This window comes from Mobula hypostoma, chromosome X2, assembly GCF_963921235.1.
Source record: "Mobula hypostoma chromosome X2, sMobHyp1.1, whole genome shotgun sequence".
NCBI lineage: Eukaryota > Metazoa > Chordata > Chondrichthyes > Myliobatiformes > Myliobatidae > Mobula > Mobula hypostoma.
This window is the reverse complement of record NC_086129.1, coordinates 21938871-21963231: the sequence shown is the minus strand read 5'-3', so window position 1 is coordinate 21963231 and position 24361 is coordinate 21938871. Positions and strand designations below refer to the sequence as shown.

The window sequence follows — 24361 nt, the reverse complement described above, 5'->3', positions numbered from 1 at the left end:
CTCTCTGTACCTCCCTCTGCAACTGGATCCTTGACTTCCTCACTGGGAGACCGGAATCAGAGCAGATCAGAAATAACATCTCCCTCTCGCTGACAATCAACACTGCCACACCCCAAAGATGCGTGCTTAGCCCACTGCTCTACTCTCTCTATACCCATGACTGTGTGGCTAGGCATAGCTTAAATACCATCTATAAATTTGCTGATGACACAACTATTGTTGACAGAATTTCAGATGGTGAAGAGGAGCGAGATAGATCAGCTGGGTGAGTGGTGTCACAACAACCTTGTGCTCAACATCAGTAATACCACAGAATTGATTATGGACTTCAGAAAGGGGAAACACACTAGTCCTCATTCAGGGATCAGAAGTGGATCTGAAAATCTATCCTGGGCCCAACATGTTGATGCAATTACAAAGAAGGCTATATTCCATTAGGGGTTTGAGAAGAATTGGTATGTCATCAAAGACTCTAGTAAATTTCTACAGAAGTACATTGGAGAGCATCCTAACTGGTTGCATTGCTGTCTGGTTATGGAGGGACCACTACACAGGATCGGAAAAAGCTGCAGTAAGTTGCAAAACTCAGCCAGTTCCAACATTGGCACTAGCCACCCCACCATCAAGGACTCCTTCGAAAGGTGATGACTCAAAAAGATGGCATCCATCATTTAGGACCCCCATTACCCAGGACGTGGCCTCTTCTCGTTGCTACCATCAAGGAGGAGGTACAGGAGCCTTAAGGGACTCACTTAACATTTCAGGAACAGCTTCTTCCCCTCTGCCATCAGATTTCTGAATGGACAATAAATGCTACTTCAGTATTTTTCCTCTTTTTAGACTACTTATTTAATTTAATTTCCAGTCCTGACGAAGGGTCTCGGCCTGAAACGTCGACTGCGCCTCTTCCTATAGATGCTGCTTGGCCTGCTGCGTTCACCAGCAACTTTGATGTGTGTTATTTAATTTAATTTTCTGTTTTATATATACTTACTGTAATTTATAGTTTATTATTATTAGTATTAATTGCAATATACTGCTGTTGCTAAACCAACAAATTTGAGGACATATACAGTGATATTAAACTTGATTCTGATTCTGGCCAGCAGGAGGAACACTAACTGGGAGGTCGCAGTGGGAACCTGCGTCAGAACTTGTGGAGGGAATAATCCTTAGTTGTAATAATCACCCATCCGATTCGTTGAGCTGAGCAATGCTCTAGTTCATTGGTTTAGGTCGCTAACCCTGACACTCATTGGGTGAGCGGAAAAGGCGGCGATTTGTTGTAAGATGGCGGAGTGTGTAAAGCACAGTTTGGAGCCGGAGCAGAAACGGCGCAGGACTGGGTCTGGGTCTGGGACCAGAATCGGAATCGGGGCTGGGACCGGGACCGGGGCCGGGGCGGAGGGCGATGCGCCGGACAGATTGGAACAGTTCAAATTCGACAACTTCCACCTGGAGAAAATCCTGAGGGAGAACGCGCGGGACAAGACAATGTTCATTCACGGCAAGGTGGGGGCGGGGCCTAAGTGAACGTTGGAGGCGGGGCATGTGGTGCGGGGGCGGAGAGGGGCAAGGGCAGATGCGGAGTGAGAGATCTGGACCATGGCAGGTGCGGAGCCAGTGCTGATGGAGGGCGGTATGGGTTGGTCAGAGTCGGGGAGGGGGAGGAGTTAAGCAATGAATAGCATCAAGGCTCCTGTCGGCAAATTGGTTAGTGTGGACGAGGTGGGCCGAAGGGCCTGTCTCCGTGTTGTGTAACTCAATGACTATAATTCTATAACCGATCCAGTTTCGACCTCGATGCTACTTTCTTACTTTCTTCCCATTTTCTGGCATTCCTTTGGAATTTAAACTTTTGCCAGTCTCTGCCTTGAATACTTTCAGTGACTGTAGAACTGTCTGTGCTAAATAATTCTAAGTTCCACAGTTGAACGTGTGATCATTCGAACTGCAAACATGCTCCCTCAAGTATGGCACCGGATTGTATCCATTCAGCATCCACTCAGATCAATCCGTCTTGAAACTTTATGCTTTGATGAAATCATCTCTTATTCTACTAACTCCAATGCTGATCGGGTTAGATTAGATTAGATTATGAGGACACGCAGTCCTCTTTTATTGTCATTTAATAATGCATGCATTAAGAAATGATACAATGTTTTTCCAGAATGATATCACAGAAACACATGACAAACCGACTGAAAAACTGACAAAAACCACATAATTATAACATATAGTTACAACAGTGCAAAGCAATACTGTAATTTGATAAAGAACAGACCATGGCACAGTAAAAAGTCTCAAAGTCTCTCGAAACTCCCATCATCTCACACAGACGGTAAACCTCCAGCACCGCAAAATTGCCGATGCAGCATCCTGGAAGCATCCGACCACAGTCTGATTCCGAGTCCGTCCGAAAACTCCGAGCCTCCGACCAGCTCCCTGACACCGAGCACCATCTCTGCCGAGCATTTCGACCCCAGCCCTGGCAATAGGCAAAGCCGAGGATTTGGGGCCTTCCCCTCTGGAGATTCTCGATCGCACAGTAGCAGCGGCAGTTTCTCCAGGTGTTCCTCCGTGCTTCTCACGTCTGTCTCCATCAGATAGGATTGTGCACGACCCCCCTAGTTAACACATACGATATTCATTCGGAATGGCTGTGCGCGCTGCGTCGCGCTGCCATCTTCTCTTCTCCTCTCCTCTCCCTTCTTTCTTTCTTTAAGTGTGAAGCATTTCGTTCCAGTGTAGGGTAATAGAATTGGTGGAAACATACATAATTCACAACCACCGACATTGAGTTGGGGTTCCCTCTGGTCTGATGATGACAGAATTATATAAAGGACTATTTCCGCACTTCGCGTTCAGTGTTTGAAGTGCAATAAATGAGTTGCTAAGTTTTTCTTAAAAATAAAACAGCTGACATTTTATTTGCAAAAACCTATATTAATGACCCTCTTGCTCTAAGCTGATTGCAGTTATTGAACACGTCAACCAACGCAGTTGCTTTGAAACTGCCAGAGTTTTGGGAGCAAAATGCCGTAACTTGGTTCGTATGAACAGAGACTCAATTTGCCCTGCGAGAAATTACTGCCGACAAGACAATATTTCTATGTGGAACTGTCACTCTGTAACTCCACGGCTGTGGGAGTGGTGAGTCTACTTGAACACCTGTCTAAACACGATAAATACCGATCGCTGAAAACTCACCTTTTACCGAATTTTGGTTTTTCGGAGTCTGAGCACGCCAAACAGCTGCTCTGCTTGCCTGGTCTCGGCGATGATAAGTCTGTGCAGCTAGTGGACCACATGCTGTATCTGCTGGGAAATCAGCATCCTTGTTTTCTTTTTAAAGAACTTTTCATGCAGAAAATGCCTGATCCAGTTTGCATAGCCCTTGCTAATGCACCCATAGGGAGCTTGCTAAAATAGCTGATAGTCCACACCCAGCCAGGCAGAGGTGCATCATTCCTCCTTGTTTCCCTGCCTCAATAAGCCTGGTCAGTAAGTCCACCAATATAAGCAGATTACTAACTAATGCTATGAAACAGACAATGCTGGGTTGCTGTTTTTACCACGCTCACTTTGATGCGAACGCTAGGAAGTACTGACAGCCTAGGAGCTTTGACGATGCCAGCGCATCAGGACATGGAAGGTCAGTGAACACTGTGGGTTCCAGCTGTCAGGGTCGCCTGCTCTTTATTACAGACACCTGTTCCAGGTGACGCTTCCTGTGCAGCACGGGTGCTCAAGTGAGTGTGCTGCTAGCATCACCTATTGATGAGAAGGCAAAGAGTGAAGAAGCCTCTCTGGAAGATGCTAACGGCAGCAGGATCCAGACTTTTGGACACGACGGGTGACACTCTGCTTCAGTGGCAACATTACACAGGGGACTTCGTCCTGGCTAAAGTGGCTAGACCGCTGCTCAGTGCAGATTTCCTGTGTGCCCATGGACTACAGTATTAGTCTATCTTGAGAACTGCAGGCTTGTGGATGTCGAGGACTTTGGGTCGTTACCCTGCTGCCCCAGTAAGTTCCCCACAATGACAGTCCAGCGCATGCACCACCGCATGTGAGTTTACTCGACTGCTAGGCGAATTTCCAGACCTCATGAAGCCCACATTTTCCACTACAGTCACAGGACATGGGGTCGAGTACTACATTTCCACAACTTGCCTGCCAGCGCACGTAGACTGGACCTAGAAAAGTTGGCAGCCACTAAGGCTGAGTTTGCCAACATGGAAAGACTCGGGATTGTACACTGGTCAAATAGCTGCTGGGCTTCACCCCTCCACATGGTCCCTAAGTCCGATGGCGGTTGCCACCTGTGTGGTGATTACTGACGCCTTAGTGAAGTCACCGCCCCTGATCGTTACCCGGTACCCGGTCCCACACATCCAGGACTTTTCAGTACGCTTAGCACAAAAGTTAATATTTCCTAAGTCGATTTAGTTAGAGGCTACCATCGGATGCCTGTGAGCTCGGTGGACATTCGCAAAACAGCTGTGATAACCCCGCTGAGCCTCTTTGAGTTTCTACGTTCGCCATTTGGGCTGAAAAATGCAGCACCAGACTTTCCAATAGCCGATGGATTCTGTATTAAAAGACGGAGACTTTCTTTTTGTTTACGTGGATGACATACTTGTCACCAGTGCATCCAAATCCAAACATGTATCTCATCTCGGCACACTTTTCAAGCACTTAAGCCAACATGGGTTGTTTACTAAACCTGCTAAATGTTTGAGATTTCCCACTGCCCTACACTACTAAAAAAGCTACAGGAAGTTTTAGGTAAGGTAAATTTAAATCACTGCTTTATTTCATGAGCTGGTGAACTTATGCTCCCACTTTATAGTGCGCTTAAAGGCAATACCCTTAATCACGTGCTTGACTGGTCAGCTGACATGACCAGGGCATTTGATGATACCAAATCAGCTCTTTCCGAGGCGATCTTACTGATGCACCCACTCCCCAATGCATCAGTAGCCATTACTACTGACACTTCAGACTATGCTGTGGGTGCTGTATGTGAACAGGTGGTCAGAGGCGTGGGGCAGCTGCTCTGGCTCCCCGAAAGGAAGTACAGCACGTTTGAACGTGAGCTTCTCAGTCCCTATCTGGCAATCCATTATTTTAATTTTCTTCCAGATGGTTGCCATTTTGCAGCATTCATTGACCACAAACCCCTCGTGCACGTGATGGCCAAAATATCAGACCCTTGGCCTGCACATCAACAATGCCACCTGGCATACATATCTGCGTTCACAATGGATATACAACATATGAAGGGGATATGTGAGAGCCATATGCTGTGGCTGATTGCCTCTCACGGCCAGCCATTGAGTCCTTACGCATAGGGGTTGACAGTGCCGGCATGGGAGCCGACCAGGCTACTGACCCAGAGGTCCAGGCCTGCCGAACAGCATTCACAGGCCTGTGGATGGCTGACATTAAGTTCGGGGAAGCTGAGGTTTCTCTCCTTTGCGATGTCTCAACCGGTTGCTCTTGCCCCATAGTGCAAACTGGAGGTGGACTGTTTTTAACTTCATACATGCGTCTCAAATCCGGACTGGAAGGCCTCTCAGAAACTGGTGCACTAAAGCTTGTGTGGTAGGGCTGTAGAAAGGATGTGCGTGATTGGAACGCAGCCTGTGGGGAGTCATTTGCACCGCACGCCACCTCCACACAACTGTACACAATGTCCAGGTGACACAAGAAAATATGCAAGGATATCTTTGGGACTTGAGGACCTGAGTTATAGGGAAAAGTTGAATAGGTTATGACTTCATTTGCTGGAATGTAGGAGAATGAGGGGAGATTTGATCGTGGTATACAAATTATGAGGGGTATAGAAACATAGAAAATAGGTGCAGGAGTAGGCCATTCGGCCCTTCGAGCCTGCACCGCCATTCAGTATGATCATGGCTGATCATCCAACTCAGAACCCTGTACCTGCCTTCTCTCCATACCCCCGATCCCTTTAGCCACAAGGGCCACATCTAACTCCCTCTTAAATATAGCCAATGAACTGGCCTCAACTGTTTCCTGTGGCAGAGAATTCCACAGATTCACCACTCTCTGTGTGAAGAAGTTTTTCCTAATCTCGGTCCTAAAAGGCTTCCCCTCTAGCCTCAAACTGTGACCCCTCTTTCTGGACTTCCCCAACATCGGGAACAATCTTCCTGCATCTAGCTTGTCCAATTCCTTTAGGATCTTATACGTTTCAATCAGACCCCCCCTCAATCTTCTAAATTCTAACGAGTACAAGCCCAGTTCATCCAGTCTTTCTTCATATGAAAGTCCTGCCATCCCAGGGATCAATCTGGTGAACCTTCTTTGTACTCCCTCTATGGCAAAGATGTCTTTCCTCAGATTAGGGGACCAAAACTGCACACAATACTCCAGGTGTGGTCTCACCAAGGCCTTGTACAACTGCAGTAGTACCTCCCTGCTCCTGTACTCGAATCCTCTCGCTATAAATGCCAGCATACCATTCGCCTTTTTCACCGCCTGCTGTACCTGCATGCCCACTTTCAATGACTGGTGTATAATGACACCCAGGTCTCGTTGCACCTCCCTTTTTCCTAATCGGCCACCATTCAGATAATAATCTGTTTTCCTATTTTTGCCACCAAAATGGATAACTTCACATTTATCCACATTAAATTGCATCTGCCACGAATTTGCTCACTCACCTAACCTATCCAAGTCAACCTGCATCCTCTTAGCATCCTCCTCACAGCTAACACTGCCGCCCAGCTTTGCGTCATCCGCAAACTTTGAGATGCTGCATTTAATTCCCTCATCTAAGTCATTAATATATATTGTAAACAACTGGGGTCCCAGCACTGAGTCTTGCGGTACCCCACTAGTCACTGCCTGCCATTCTGAAAAGGTTCCATTTATTCCCACTCTTTGCTTCCTGTCTGCCAACCAATTCTCTATCCACATCAATACCATACCCCCAATACCGTGTGCTTTAAGTTTGCACACTAATCTCCTGTACGGGACCTTGTCAAAAGCCTTTTGAATATCCAAATATACTACATCCACTGGTTCTCCCCTATCCACCCTACTAGTTACATCCTCAAAAAAGTCTATGAGATTCGTCAGACATGATTTTCCTTTCACAAATTCATGCTGACTTTGTCCGATGATTTCACCGCTTTCCAAATGTGCTGTTATCACATCTTTGATAACTGACTCTAGCATTTTCCCCACCACCGATGTCAGGCTAACTGGTCTATAATTCCCCGATTTCTCTCGCTCCTTTTTTAAAAAGTGGGGTTACATTAGCCACCCTCCAATCCTCAGGAACTACTCCAGAATCTAAAGAGTTTTGAAAAATTATCACTAACGCATCCACTATTGCATCCACTATTGCTTGGGCTACTTCCTTAAGCACTCTGGGATGCAGACCATCTGGCCCTGGGGATTTATCTGCCTTTAATCCCTTCAAATTACCTAACACCACTTCCCTACTAACATGTATTTCCCTCAGTTCCTCCATCCTACTCGACCCTCTGTCCCCTAAGATTTCCGGAAGATTATTTATGTCCTCCTTAGTGAAGACAGAACCAAAGTAGTTATTCAATTGGTCTGCCATGTCCTTATTCCCCTTGATCAATTCACCTGTTTCTGACTGTAAGGGACCTACATTTGTCTTAACCAATCTTTTTCTTTTCACATATCCATAAAAGCTTTTATAGTCAGTTTTTATGTTCCCTGCCAGCTTTCTCTCATAATCTTTTTTCCCTTTCCTAATTAAGCCCTTTGTCCTCCTCTGTTGGACTCTGAATTTCTCCCAGTCCTCAGGTGAGCCACTTTTTCTGGCTAATTTGTATGTTTCTTCTTTGGAATTGATACTGTCCCTAATTTCCCTTGTCAGCCACGGGTGCACTACCTTCCCTGGTTTATTCTTTTGCCAAACTGGGATGAACAATTGTTCTAGTTCATCCATGTGATCTTTAAATGCTTGCCATTGCATATCCACCATCAACCCTTTAAGTATAATTTGCCAGTCTATCTTAGCTAATTCACGTCTCATACCTTCAAAGTTACCCTTCCTTACGTTCAGAACCTTTGTTTCTGGATTAACTATGTCACTCTCCATCTGAATGAAGAATTCCACCATATTATGGTCACTTACCCAAGGGGCCTCTCATGACAAGATTGCTAATTAACCCTTCCTCATTGCTCAGTACCCAGTCTAGAATGGCCTGCTCTCTAGTTGGTTCCTCGACATGTTGGTTCAAAAAACCATCCCGCATACATTCCAAGAAATCCTCTTCCTCAGCACCCTTACCAATTTGGTTCACCCAATCTACATGTCGATTGAAGTCACCCATTATAACTGCTGTTCCTTTATTGCACATATTTCTAATTTCCTGTTTAATGCCATCCCCAACCTCACTACGACTGTTAGGTGGCCTGTACACAACTTCCACCAGGGTTAGTTAGGGGAATTTCCAACAGGTTTTTTTCCACTGGGGGTGAGTGAGACTAGAACAAGAAGTCATAGTGTGGCAGCAAAAAATTGATTCAAAATTAAAACCAAACAATTGCCGCCAGCCTATGACCCCAGATGGAGTTGTTATACTTGTGTGACATACCCACAGCTCCAATGATTACTCCAAAGAGTCAAATTCCTTATTCTGATCCTTTTCTTACAATTATCAAACATGAAATGAAGCATTATTAATTGTTAACTCAGTGTTTAGCAAGGATATTATCACCGCGGTCCCAAGCTACAAACTACCACAAAATAAGCTGGAATATGTCATTTATTCCCTTTGCTTTTACCACGCCCCCACTAATGTGACTTGTTAACTATAATGCATGTAATAAACGTGCAACACAGAATACATAGCTCTTTGTGTTGTGGCATCCGCACTGGAGTTCGAGGCGAGTAGTCCCAGGTTGAGCTCAGGCGAGCAACTCGGCCTTGTAAAAATCAGACAAATGTTAGAGGTTGCTGCCTAGTGCACCACAAGGCGCGAAGAGGAACAACAACAACACATAGGTTAAAGGTAAAAGGGGAAATAATGAAGGGGAACCTTTGGGGGAGCTTCTTCACTCAGAAGGTGATCTGAGTGTGGAACAGGCTGCCAGCAGAACTAGTGGATGCGAGTTCAATTTCAACATTTAAGAGAAGTTTGGATACGTCTGTGGGCAGGAGGGACATGGAGGACTATTTTCCAGGTGTGGGTCAATGGGAATAGGCAGAAGAACAGTTCGGACCTGACTGGATGGACCAAAGGGACTGTTTCCGTGCTGTAGTGCTCTAACTCGATATCTACACTTACTGGTATTCTTCTGTCTAACCTTTTCGGGCTATAGTAGATAAAAAGGACAAATGTTGTTTGATTCCTTGTGTCTGTTATGAGTATCCCATTGCTCCACACCCAATACTTTCTCATAGTCCAGGAAATTGTTTTATCTGGGCAGTGAATTTCATTCCATAATGTTTGTATGTCCACAATCCTTCCCTCGTAATATTACCTATCAAAGATCTTTCAGCTGAAGCATATTAATAAAAGGTTGACTTTCCACTGATCCTGCATGACATACTGAGTGTTTTTAGTATTTTCTGCTTTTAATTTCATCCTTTTCACTCTTCCAGTGTTGTTGCATTATACTGTTACGTCCCTTCTTGCTGTCATGAAGTGATTTAAAAAAAATCTCCTAAATGTATTTTGTTAAATCTGAAGCTTTAATGCTCTTCGTTCTGTTACAGTTCTGTTAATGTCAGGGTAATTGAAATCCCCTGTTATTACTGCCTTGTTGGTTTCTCTAGAGTCTTGCTATCACACTCTCTTAACTTCCTCTGATGGCTTGGGACTATTGTACACTCTCAGTAATTTGATTTCCTCGCCAATTTCTTCAGCTGTGCTATAAAATACGGCGTATATTCCTGGTGTCCGACCAGCAATCTGCCACACAAACCTGATTTAATTCCAATCTTCCTTCAGCATATGCACTAGTACGGACACACAAAATGCTGGAGGAACTCAGCAAGCCAGCAGCATCTATGGAAAAGAGTAAACAGTCGATGTTTCGGGCTGAGACCCTTCTTCTTTCTAGCAGCTGCTTGGTGAATAGGGATTCACGATAAAGGCAGCTCGGCAAGTGATGGTTTCTCTTCTTCACTTGCCCTTCTCCCTCTGGACTTTGTATTTCTAGCATTTGTAAATCTTCTCATTTGTGGAGGTAAACCCACCAGTCCCTTCTCCATTCACATCTGATGCTGCAGCCCTTGAAACTTATTACCTCGACATACTGCATATCTAAGCATTTGCTACTTCATTTGCTCTGTGCTTGTTAACTTCGAGATGAATGGCCTCCATCACAATTTCAAAAACAAACAGAACATTCATATATATTCCTGTCATTTGCAGCAAATTTTATCCAGATTGAGATAGCTGGAATGTGACATAATAGTCTCATGAGAAAAGCTGCTATTTCTTGGACAGTATTACTACTTGTGGATTACAGGTGTTTGGCAGCAGACTGTAACTATTGTGTGTGGATGTTTATAGCCATAGAAATGAAATAATGTCAAAATATGGTTATACTGGAGCACTGTTAAGTAATTAATGCTTATGCTATCCTGGTTCTCAGTTCCCCCTGACAAGATATCTCTATTTTCTAGATAGTCTGACTCCTTGCTGAGATAATGCTTGATGAACATTAGGTGTCCTGTGCTACATGACTTAAGTGGCTTTGTCCATGAATGGATACTACCAGTAAGTGTTCCAAAATGAAGCCTGTATACAAACATGCATTTCCCAGCAGGAATCTCTGGAGTGGCCAAATCAATTGTGATCAAGTTGATTGAAATCCTAGTTAATTGTTTCCTCTTCCTAAGCCCAGAGGAACTGAGGTTGGTGGTTGTGTCTGATCCCAACATCCAACTCAACAGTTTCTTATCCTGCCAGATTTTCAAGCACTTTAAGCTATTACCTTGGCAGAGACCAGCTAACCAACACTGACTGAGGCATCTGGAATATGAAGCATTTATGAGATTGTTACCCATAAAGTTATTAACGATGCAATATAATGCTGTAATATTCAGTAAGGCTGGAAAATATTGTAAATGGGTGATCTTGTACTCTCCTGGAATAATAATTTATTATTTTATTGTATGTCTAGTAATCATTTTGAAATATTGGAAAACATTTTGGTAAGTGCATTTTTTTTCTGTTTATCAGTGTGATTATTTTTTTAAAAAAATTAGATCCACACAGATGTTTGGCTTAATGAGCAGTTGCAATTCATTAAACAATTCCCATAACCAATGGCTTCCAGCAAGTCATAAAAGGTCATAGGAAGCTCTGTGAGTTTAAACACTGCTCTGGAGAAAGAGTTTATACCAAGATTTGGTTTAATATAGAGCCAGGAAATTTAAAAAGAAAACATGTAGATTGTAGCTATGTATTTTTATATCTTTCGTTCACTTGTTAACATAGCTAATCTGCTAAATATAGGCATGGCATCTTGAATTTTGGTCTGCACATCTGCGCCACGTGGCAACTCCAGCCCTTTCCTGTGCCTCAGACAAACACTGCTGTAATAGGTGTCATCAGCTGGAGGAACCCAAGATGTGTTTTGGAGCTTGTGCAACAGCTGATGTCACTGTGGTCCCTGAGTATTTCTGCAGGTGGCCACTTCCCAGCTTCAGAGTGTAGATTGCAAGGCATTAGGAGTTTGTGGAGAATTGGTGTGTTACGAAAGATGCTTGCAAATTTCTACAGATGTACTGTGGAGAGCATTCTAACTGGTTGCCTCACCATCTGATATGGACAGGCCACTGCACAGAATCGGAGAACGCTGCAGAAAGTTGTAAACTTTGCCAGCTCCATCATGGGCACGAGCCTCCCCAGCATCGAGGACACCTGCAAAAGGCGGCATCCATAAGTAAGGACCGCCATCACCCAGGGCATGCTCTCTTCTCAATACTACCAGCAAGAGGGAGGTATAGGAATTGAATTGACTTTATTACTTACATCCTTCATATACAAACCCCATTTCCAGAAAAGTTGGGATATTTTCCAAAATGCAATAAAAACAAAAATCTGTGATATGTTAATTCACGTGAACCTTTATTTAACTGACAAAAGTACAAAGAAAAGATTTTCAATAGTTTACTGACCAACTTAATTGTATTTTGTAAACATACACAAGTTTAGAATTTGATGGCTGCAACACACTCAACAAAAGTTGGGACAGAGGCATGTTTACTGTTGTGTTACATCACCTTTCCTTTTTCTTTCTTTTTAAATCTTTTTATTGAGTAAGTATACAAAAAAGGTAAGCCATATAAACATTAATACAATGTTAAAGTATAATAAAATTCCAAAAGATAACAATACCAAAAAGAAAATACTACAAACAATGTAATTTAAGCATAAGAAACCAAGATAACATAATAGTATACTAGATTTTATATATATCAATGGAAAAAAAAAAGAAAAAAAAAACCCACCGTGCAACTAACTAAAAGCAAAGCAAAGCAATGGGCTAACTTGAAACCAAACAGAGTTAAACTTAAAATCACGTCCTCAATCCCGACCTCCATTAAAACAGTGAAGAAAAAACAAGAAGGGTAAATATTACATTAAATGAAAATATCGAATAAAAGGTCCCCAAATCTGTTCAAATTTAAATGAAGAATCATAAAGGTTACTTCTAATTTTCTCCAGATTCAAACATAAAATCGTCTGAGAAAACCAAAAAAAGGTAGTTGGAGCATTAAGCTCTTTCCAATGTTGTAAAATACATCTTTTCGCCATTAAAGTAAGAAATGCAATCATTCTACGGGCTGAAGGGGAAAGATTACTAGAAATTTTAGGTAGTCCAAAGATAGCAGTAATAGGGTGAGGAGAGATATCTATATTTAATACCTTAGAAATAATATTGAAAATATCTCTCCAAAAAGTTTCCAAAGTAGGGCAAGACCAAAACATATGAGTTAAAGAGGCTATCTGCCCCGAACATCTATCACAAAAAGGATTAATATGCGAGTAAAAACGCGCTAACTTATCTTTGGACATATGTGCTCTATGAACCACTTTAAATTGAATTAGGGAATATGCTTTGCGCATTTGGTTTCAATTCAGAAAATTTTTTGATCTTAATCAATTCGGGTTAGCGATTCCTATTTTAGGTAACATATTTTTTCCTCCCTCTTTTACGGATCGCGCTTTTCAAACTTGGAAGACTAAGGGTATTTTACGGTTTTTGGATTTATTTTTAGATGGTTCCCTTATGTCTTTTGAACAATTATCTAATAAATATAACTTATCAAGAATACATTTTTTTAGATATTTACAAGTTAGAAATTTCCTAAGTACTATACTTTCTTCCTTTCCAATGCTTCCTCCTATATATATTTTAGATTCGATAATTAACCTTAATCCATGTCAGAAAGGTGCATCGGCTATGATTTATAATATTATTATGAAACTTAGGAAAGCTCCATTTGATAAGATTAGGGTAGATTGGGAACAGGAATTGGGGCTTACCATTTCTGTGGATGATTGGGGGCAGATTTTACAATTAGTTAATACTTCCTCTATTTGTGCTAAACATTCCCTAATTACCTTTCCTTTTTATAACACTTTATAATCGTTTTGGAACTGAGATACTAATTGTAGTAGATTTGCAATTGGAAATTTTGTCCATTCTTACTTGATATAAGACTTCAGCTGCTCAACAGTCCATGGTCTCCGTTGTCTGATTCTCCTCTTCATGATGCGCCATACATTTTCAATAGGAGATAGACCTGGACTGGCAGCAGGCCAGTCAAGCACACGCACTCTGTGTCTACAAAGTCACGCTGTTATAGCCCGTGCAGAATGTGGTCTGGCATTGTCCTGCTGAAATAAGCATGGACGTCCTGGGAAGAGACGTCGCCTTGATGGCAACATATGTCTCTCTAAAATCCTGATTTACGCCTCAGAGTCAATGGTACCTTCACATACATGCAACTCACCCATGCCGTGGGCACTGATGCACCCCCATACCATCACAGATGCTGGCTTTTGCACCTTTTGCTGATAACAATCTGGATGGTCGTTTTCATCTTTGGCATGGAGAACTCGACACCCGTTTTTTCCGAAAACTAGCTGAAATGTGGACTCATCCGACCACAGCACACGGTTCCACAGTCTTTCGGTCAATTTGAGATGAGCTCGGGCCCAGAGAACTCGCCGGCGTTTCTGCATAGAATTGATGTATGGCTTCCTCCTTGCGTAATACAGTTTCAAGTTGCATTTCTGGATGCAGCGACGGACTGTGTGGAGTGATAATGGTTTTCCGAAGTACTCCTGAGCCCAGGTGGCTATAATTTTCACAGTAGCATGACGGTTTCTTAGGTAGTGCCGCCTGAGAGCTCGAAGATCAGGCGCATTCAACAGTGGTTTCTGACCTTGCCCTTTATACACTGAGATGTCTCTGAATTCTCTGAATCTTTCCACAATATTATGTACTGTAGATGTTGAAAGACCTAAATTCTCTGCAATCTTGCGTTGAGAAATGTTCCTTTTGAACTGACTAACAATTCTCTCACGAATTTTGGCACAAAAGGGGTAAGCCACGACCCATCCTTGCTTGCAAAGACTGAGCCTTTGATGGACGCTACTTTTATACCCAGTCGTGATACCTCACCTGCTACCAATTAGCCTGCTTAATGTGGAGTCTTCCAAACTGGGGTTACTTGAATATTCTGTGCACTTTTTAATCTTATTTTAACTCTGTCCTGACTTTTGTTGAGTGTGTTGCAGCCATCAAATTCTAAACTTGTGTATATTTACAAAATACAATTAAGTTGGTCAGTAAAACTATTGAAAATCTTTTCTTTGTACTTTTGTCAGTTAAATAAAGGTTCACGTGAATTAACATATCACAGATTTTTGTTTTTATTGCATTTTGGAAAATATCCCAACTTTTCTGGAAATGGGGTTTGTACATGAGGAGTAAAAATATTTACGTTACGTCTCCATTGAAATCTGCAATTTATAGTAATTTCTAATGAATATGTACAATAGGACAGTCAATGTAACATAAAAATGTACAGACCACATGAGATCCTCGGTAATGTGGATGCCAAGGAACTTGGAGCTGTTCACCCTCTCCACCCCAGATCCATTGATGTCAATGGGGGTGAGCCTGTCTCCATTCCTCCTGTAGTCCACAACCAGCTCTTGTTTTTGCGACATTGAGGGCGAGGTTATTTTCTTGACACCACTGTGTCAGGGTGATGACTTCTTCTCTGTAGGCTGCCTCGTTATTATTTGACATAAGGCCTATCAGTGTAGTGTCGTCAGAGCTTGAAGATATGCGCACAAAGTTTCAGCAACGGCTTATTCCTCTCCATCATCAGATTTCTGAATGGACAATTAACTCATGAATATTACCTCAGTTCTTTTTCCTCTCGTTTTGCACTACTTATTTAATTTTCTTTTTTATATCTACTTATTGTAATTTATGGCTTTTATAATTATGTATTGCAATGTATGCTGCCGCAAAACAACAAATTTCATGACATATGTCAGTGATATTAAACTGGATTCTGATTTTTATTTGTTTCCACTTTGCATCTTCCTTGCTTATCACATTCCAGCATCTGCAGCCTCTATCTCTGGCTGCACATCATCTCCTCCCCCTGACTGACTCCATTGCTGCATTGTTTCTCTCTCCTTAACTGTCTCTACCTGTCACTCACTGAACACCCCTCCGACACCTGGCCTCCACCTCCACATATGCTGCCTGATCCACTGAGTTCCTTCAGCAGTTTGATTTTACTTCCTTCCAGATGGCAGCATCTGTAGTCTCTTATGTAGACAGTTTTTAAGCTTCCATGGCTATTGTAGTATGACTAGAGGATTTGAGAGTTCTTGATGTTGTATTGTTGTTTTAAAAAGGAAGAAGGGGCAAGCCAGGTATTTACACCAATTAGTTCAATGTTGGTAGTGAGTAAATTATTGGAATTGATTTCAAGAGAGGGTGCAGAAAGCAAAGTATTGATTGATGGATGTTTTTGCAACTGCTAGGCTGTTAAATGTGGAGTTCCGTATAGCTTAACACTTTATAGAGTCATAGAAAATTACAGCAGAGAAACAGGCCCATTGCCCATCCAGTCTGTGCTGAACCATTCATACTGCCTAGTCCCATTGACCTGCACCTGGACCATAGCCCTCCGTACCCTTACCATCCATATACCTATCCAAACTTCTCTTGAACATTGAAATTGGATTCGCATCCACCACTTGCACATTATATCATCCTTGTAAATTTTCTCTGTACTCTTTCAATCCTGTTTACATCTGTATACAATAATCCAATACTCCAAAATTAGGCCTCACCAATGTTCTATACAAATTCAGTATTACATCTCAACTCCTGTACTCAATACTTTGATCTATGAAGACCAATGTGCCAAAAGCTTTCTTAATGACCCAATCTATTTGTGATACCACTTGCAATGAATTATGGATCTGTATTCCCAGATCCCTTTGTTCTACTGCACTACTCAGTTCACTGTGTAAGACCTACCAAAGTGTTAGTTCTCCTGAAGTGCAACACCTCACACCTATCTGCATTAAATTCCATTTTCCATTTTTCAGCCCATTTTTCCAACTGGTCCAGATCCCACTGTTGACTATCTCTAATCAATTACTGTTTATCCAAATACTCATATATCTGGTCTCTTAGAATACCTTCCAATAACTTTCCCACTACTGATGTCAGGCTCACTGGCCTATAATTTCCAGATTTATTCTTAAAGCCTTTCTTAAGCAGTGGAATGACATTACCTATTTTCCAATACTCTGATACCTCAGCTGTTGCTAAGGATGATTTAAATATCTCTGCTATGGTCCCTGCAGTTTCTGAACTTTCCTTCTGTAGTGTCCAAGGGAACACCTTGTCAGCCCTGGGGATTTGTATACCCTGATTTGCCTGAAGACAGCAAACTCTTCCTCCTCTGTAATCTGTGTAGTGTCCATGACTTTGCTGCTGCTTTGCCTCATTTTTATAGACTCTGTGTCCATCACCTGAGTAAATACACAAACCCCATTTCCAGAAAAGTTGGGATATTTTCCAAAATGCAATAAAAACAAAAATCTGTGATATGTTAATTCACGTGAACCTTTATTTAACTGACATAAGTACAAAGAAAAGATTTTCAATAGTTTTACTGACCAACTTAATTGTATTTTGTAAATATACACAAATTTAGAATTTGATGGCTGCAACACACTCAACAAAAGTTGGGACAGAGTTAAAATAAGATTGAAAAGTGCACAGAATATTCAAGTAACCCCGGTTTGGAAGACTCCACATTAAGCAGGCTAATTGGTAGCAGGTGAGGTATCATGACTGGGTATAAAAGTAGCGTCCATCAAAGGCTCAGTCTTTGCAAGCAAGGATGGGTCGTGGCTTACCCCTTTGTGCCAAAATTCGTGAGAGAATTGTTAGTCAGTTCAAAAGGAACATTCCTCAACACAAGATTGCAGAGAATTTAGGTCTTTCAACATCTACAGTACATAATATTGTGAAAAGATTCAGAGAATTTAGAGACATCTCAGTGTATAAAGGGCAAGGTCAGAAACCACTGTTGAATGCGCCTGATCTTCGAGCTCTCAGGCGGCACTACCTAAGAAACCGTCATGCTACTGTGAAAATTATAGCCACCTGGGCTCAGGAGTACTTCGGAAAACCATTGTCACTCAACACAATCCGTCGCTGCATCCAGAAATGCAACTTGAAACTGTATTACGCAATGAGGAAGCCATACATCAACTCTATGCAGAAAATGCCGGCGAGTTCTCTGGGCCCGAGCTCATCTCAGATGGACCGAAAGACTGTGGAACCGTGTGCTGTGGTCAGATGAGTCCACATTTCAGCTAGTTTTCGGAAAAAACGGGTGTCGAGTTCTCCGTGCCAAAGATGAAAACGACCATCCAGATTGTTATCAGCGAAAGGTGCAAAAGCCAGCATCTGTGATGGTATGGGGATGCATCAGTGCCCAGGGCATGGGTGAGTTGCATGTATGTGAAGGTACCATTGACTCTGAGGCGTATATTAGGATCTTAGAGAGACATATGTTGCCATCAAGGCGACGTCTCTTCCCGGGACGTCCATGCTTATTTCAGCAGGACAATGCCAGACCACATTCTGCATGGGCTACAACAGCGTGGCTTTGTAGACACAGGGTGTGTGTGCTTGACTGGCCTGCTGCCAGTCCAGACCTATCTCCTACTGAAAATGTATGGCACATCATGAAGAGGAGAATCAGACAACGGAGACCACGGACTGTTGAGCAGCTGAAGTCTTATATCAAGCAAGAATGGACAAAATTTCCAATTGCAGATCTACTACAATTAGTATCCTCAGTTCCAAAACGATTAAAAAGTGTTATTAAAAGGAAAGGTGATGTAACATAATGGTAAACATGCCTCTGTCCCAACTTTTGTTGAGTGTGTTGTAGCCATAAAATTCTAAATTTGTGTATGTTTATAAAATACAATTAAGTTGGTCAGTAAAACTATTGAAAATCTTCTCTTTGTACTCTTGTCAGTTAAGTAAAGGTTCACATGAATTAACACATCACAGATTTTTGTTTTTAATGCATTTTGGAAAATATTCCAACTTTTCTGGAAACGGGGTTTGTAGATGCAAAAATCCACTTAAGATTTCCCCCATCTCTTTTGCCTCTATGCATTGATTACCATTCTGGTCTTCCAGAGGACTAATTTTGTCCCTTGCAATTCTTTTGCTCTTAATAATAACTGTAGAATCTCTTAGAATTCCCCTTCTCCTTGTCTGCTAGAGCGGCCTCATGCCTTCTTTTAGCCCTCCTGATTTCTTTCTTAAATGTTCTCTTGCATTTCTTATACCCCTCAAGCTCCTCACTTGTTCCTACCTGCCTATACCTGCTATGCATCTTTTTTTTCTTAACCAGGGCCTCAATATCTCTTGAAAACCATGGTTCCCTACACCTGTTATCTTAACCTTTCATTCTGACAGGCACATACAGGCTTTGTACTCTCAAAATTGAAGGCCTCCCACTTACCAAGTACACCTTTGCCAGAAAACAGCCTGTCCCAATCCACACTTGCCAGATCCTTCCTGATACCATCAAAATTGGCCTTTCTCCAATTTAGAATTTCAACCCGTGGACCAGGCCTATCTTTTTCCATAATTACCTTAAATCTAATGGCATTGCGATCACTAAAGTGTTCCTCCACACAAACTTGTGTCACCTGCCCTGTCTCATTCTCAAATAGGAAATCAAGCATTACACACTCTCTCTCATTGGGACTCTTATGTACTGATTAAGGAAACTTTCCTAAACACATTTGACAAAGTCCTGCTGAAGGGTTTCGGTCTGAAATGCTGACTGTACTCTTTCCTAGATGCTGTCTGGCCTGCTGAGTTCCTCCAGCATTTTGTGTGTGTTGCTTGGATTTCCAGCATCTGCAGATTTTCTCTTGTTTATCTCATCTAGTCCTTTTACAGTGTGGGAGTCCCAGTCAATATGTGGGAAGTTACAATCACCTACTCTCATTTTCTTACATATTATTGATTTAGACTTCATTGAAGGTTACATTATTTGCAGAAGAGAGAAAATTGGAGAAAAGTTTGAGGATATAGATGGTCTGCTTAATTGGGAAATCAAATTTTGTTGGATCCTTTTGGGAATTGGAACAAGACAGTAGAATAAACAATGGAGGAATATTGTGGAGAAACAGGCAGACTTTGGGGTTTTTGTCTGCAGACCATGAAAGTTGCAGAGCAAGTAAATACTGTGTTTTTAAAAAGGTACATTGAATACTTTGAGCTGAAGCATAGAATATAAAACCAATGAAGTTTTGTTGAACATGTGTAACACTTTGATAGGGAATGTTTTGCGTTCAATTCTAGTCACTGCATTACACAAAAGATGTTTGGCTCTGAAAGGGTATAAAAGGGATGCATGAGCATGTTGCAAGGACTGGAATTCAGCTGTAAAGAAGGACTGACAAGGTAAGCATTATTTTCTTTGGAAAAAGAGCGAACTGAGTGAGAATTAATTGACCTCCGAAAAAATTACTAGGGATCTTTAGAGAACAATAGAAAATTCTTTTTTTTCCCCCAGAATTTGGGTGCTGTTTAGCAAGTTCAATTTTCATTGCTTACCTATCCATCCCTGCATGATGTCAATGTCAAGGAGAAGCTCGTTGCCTTCCAAAGTGGACATGGTGTTCATTTAAGAACCCAGCCACATTTTTCTATTCGGTACTGATAGATTAGTGCATAAAGGCTTGAAATTAAATGAGAGTGCACACACTGGAACATAATTAAGTTGAATAATCTAAAGCTTAGCCTATTTAATTCTTTTTCTGTGCAAATTTAAGTTTACAAAAAAACTTTGATATGATGTGAGGAAGGTAATTTGTTTTATAAAATATGAACTTAAGTGGTGTTGAGGGGATTGCTTTCTTTTAACGTTCCAATCAGAGTCAGGTTTATTATCACAGACATCATGAATTTCGATTTGGAAAGTGAGTTTGAGTGCTGTCATCAGTAGGTATTTGGTGCAAAAGATCAGAATGTGTTAAAATAATTGGAACTGACTTTTTTAGACTTTAAGCTCTTTAAATGCTCTGTTCTTGTCTGCCATTTCCAATATACCGACGCACTTTTCCATCTTCCAGCTCCATCTCATACTACTCAAGCTGCACATCTTTTTGCATGTGTTCTTGTGTTCCTATGGCACAGCAGTACTTTTAATGAAAGACCCAAACAGGGACTGAAATGGATCGGAATGTAAACTGTTTGGGATTTGTAAATTGAAATGTAGGCTGCTGGGTTTTTGTGAAGTTGTTGGAGGCAACTGGTCAGTGCCTGAATGTTGTCATGGTCTTGATTCATGCAACATGGATTGTTCCATTTGCTGAAGAAATGAAATTGAATATTGAGCAATCATCAGCAAAATCTATAATTCTAAATTTGATGAAGGTGGAAAAATTATTAAAGCTAGGCCATCACCCTGAGGAACTCCTGTTGTGATTTCTTGGAGTTAAGTTAAATGACCTTTCATAACAATAGTGCCTTTGGTTTATGTGAGATTTAACTGCAACCATTACAGTATTTCACTCGGCTGTCCATGGTCTTCATTTTTACCAGGGCTCCTTGATACCACACTCAGTCAAGGGCTGTCTGATGTCAAGAACAATCACTCTAATCTCACCTCTGGAGATCAGCCCTTTGGTCCATGTTGGACGTATTCTATGAAGGGGTCTGAGCTGAATGCTCCTGGTGAAACCTAAGCTGCACATTGTGAATAAGTTGTTAGTAAGTACCACTTGATAGCACAGGTGACACTTTTTGTCATTTTGCTGGTGACTTGAGGGTAGATATGTTGATGGTAATTGGCAGGATTGGATTTTTTGTGAAGGCAAGCCTGGACAATTTTTCATGTTGTTGTGCAGATTCCAGTGCTTTAACTGTAGTGATGCAGCTTGGACAGAGACAGCTAGCTTTGGTGCATGTCTTCACTTAGGATGTTGTCTGGCACCATACCCTTTGCTATACTGTGGGCCATCATTCTATATTGTTATCATATAGAATGAAATGAATTGGCAGAAGATTGGTCTACTTGATGGCATGAATCCTCAAAAAAGTCATGTTAGTGTGTCCGTTTTAATTATTTAACTGTTTCAGTGTTGCGTACAACTTAAATTGCTTACCTAACCACTTCAGAAGGCACACAAGAGTCAACACATTGTTTTTCACAGCTGTAGGGTCAAAAAGCAGGGAACATTGATTTAATGTAATTGTAAAAGTAGGAGAGACATGAGGAAAATATTTTCATTTGAAGTGGTAGAGTGTGGAATTTATTGCCAGGAAGGACGATAGAATCAGAAATGCTCATCACATTTAAAAAGTGGTTGTACTTGTACTTGAAGACAGTGACTTGCAGGGTTAGATTATGTTGGATTGCTCTTTTGAAACAGCGTGGATACAATGAACCATAAGATGGGTAGGATGTGATGGTGCCCAGGGGAGTTTTTCATCTGGTGTTGTGTAGGAAGAGAATGCTCATTGGATTTGTAGTCTTCTTAGGGAATTCTATCCTTTATTCTCCACGTAGTCCATGAAGGAACACACACCAGCTGCAGGAAATAGTTTTCAAGTGTATTCCAGGAAAGTTAATCAATCCTGGAGATGTATGTGGGGATTGGGTGAGGCCCATCAGTTCACCAGTTTTGGTGCATTATGCCATCAAATCAGGAACATAACTAATTGCCGTATCTCTTAATGTTCTTAGTCATTCACAAGTAGTGTTTGGACACAATTTGAATTCGTGTGTAAAAAATTTGGATAAGGTGCAAAAATTAACCTTTAAGTTTTCAAAATGCAAGACATCTGCAGTAGTAGGAGGGTGTATGGTGCTGAGTCAGGGCTGCACCCTGGAGATGACAGGTTTAGGAATGCAGTTTCAGAGGTGGGTGCACTTTTTGAAAAGGAGGGCAGGATTTCAGGCAGCAATAATATGATTAAGGTGGGTTGTTTTGGGGATATTGGACAGAGGCTGGGGTGAGTATGGATCAGGGCCTTGGGTTGCTCTTTCGTAAGTGAGTTAGGATTTGAATAAGTTCCTGCAGTGGGAGTCGAACCTCTGGCAAGAGATTGTGTTTGCATAGATCCCAGCAGAGTGCTAGGTCCCAATGGTAGGCCAGTGGGCCTGTCTGCAATATTCAGTAGAGAGCTTGTGAGAAAGCGAGCCATACAGTTGAAGTCAGAAATTTACATACACCTTAGCCAAATACATTTAAACTCAGTTTTTCACAATTCCTGACATTTAATCCTAGAAAACATTCCCTGTCTTAGGTCAGTTAGAATCACAACTTTATTTTAAGAATGTGAAATGTCAGAATAATAGTAGAGAGAATGATTTATTTCCACTTTTATTTCTTTCATCACATTCCCAGTGTACATACGTATACAGAAGTTTACATACACTTTGTTAGTATTTGGTAGCATTGCCTCGTTTTACTGTGGATATAGATACTTGTCTACCTGTTGTTCTGGGATTGATTTGCACTTTTCGCGCCAAAGTACGTTCATCTCTAGGAGACAGAACGTGTCTCCTTCCTGTGCGGTATGACGGCTGCGTGGTCCCATGGTGTTTATACTTGCGTACTATTGTTTGTACAGATGAACGTGGTACCTTCAGGCATTTGGAAATTGCTCCCAAGGATGAACCAGCCTTGTGGAGGTCCACAATCTTTTTTTTCTGAGGTCTTGGCTGATTTCTTTTGATTTTGTTTGTAAACTTCTGACCCACTAGAATTGTGATATAGTCAATTAAAAGTGAAATAATCTGTCTGTAAACAATTGTTGGAAAAATTACTCGTGTCGTGCACAAAGTAGATGTCATCAATGTCTTGCCAAAACTATAGTTTGCTGATATGAAATCTGTGGAATGGTTAAACAATGAGTTTTAATGACTTCAGCCTAAGTGTGTGTAAACTTCCAACTTCAACTGTATGTCTGGCCTCTTATACTGAGAGTGGGACAAATAGGTTAAAGAATTGTACAGTACAGCATTCTGCAGTGACCATGTTTAGGAGATACCCTTGTGAAAGATGTTAGTGCTGGTATACATCTGCAGTACATTATTCTCATATAATAATATAGTTACTCATTAAAACTTTGGAAGTAATTTTATCAATGAGGTTTGCACATTATAGTTATAATTTTCCATACGTTCAATTTAATTGCTAGAAGATTCTTCATCTCTTACGCCCCTCTGATTTTGTGTGTTAATCTGAAATAACTAAGGTGTAGTGGAAAAACAGCTGATGTAAAGCTGCAGATGTTTAGTTGAAAACAAAGTTTTTAAGGTGCATTGTCACCTCTGCAACAGAAATGTATACAATCGTCTTAAGCTCTAAGTATCCCCAGATGCACACTACACATCAAGTGGGAAAGCTATCTCCTGATATGGACACTGAGTGCTCTTGTTTTAAAATCGCGCAGTTGTTTCTGAACTATCATCAGAGGAAATTGTCCATCAAAGTTATTAAATTTGAAATTTCAAAATTTCCAAAATTCACCATCTGTGGTATATTTAATGCTAATATAATGCAAGGTAATGTGGTGGGGTGGAGAAACATCTCTGCCAAAGGAGGTGTAAGGTGCTCTTTTCCTCCACTAGCCTGTAGGTCACCCTTGGGCAAGGTGTGACTTGCCCCCCCGCCCCCGGTCAGGGTCACGTGAAGCCATGGGAACAGGTGGTGGATGGTCGTACGAGCAGCTGGTGTATATCACAAGTCCTAGTTATGTGACCCATCTTGTAAAGACACTCCCC

At 41.6% G+C, this 24361-nt stretch overlaps 1 protein-coding gene across 1 annotated transcript in view; it reads left to right on the top strand.

Annotated features, from left to right (window-relative positions):
* The first annotated feature begins 1280 nt into the window (after window positions 1-1280).
* dcps (decapping enzyme, scavenger) overlaps window positions 1281-24361 on the top strand; it is a 106610-nt gene continuing 83529 nt past the window's right edge. Inside the window, exon 1 of the mRNA XM_063038246.1 lies at window positions 1281-1512. Within this exon, the coding sequence (XP_062894316.1) occupies window positions 1291-1512 (222 nt within the window). The 5' untranslated portion in view covers window positions 1281-1290. The remainder of the gene's footprint in view (window positions 1513-24361) is intronic.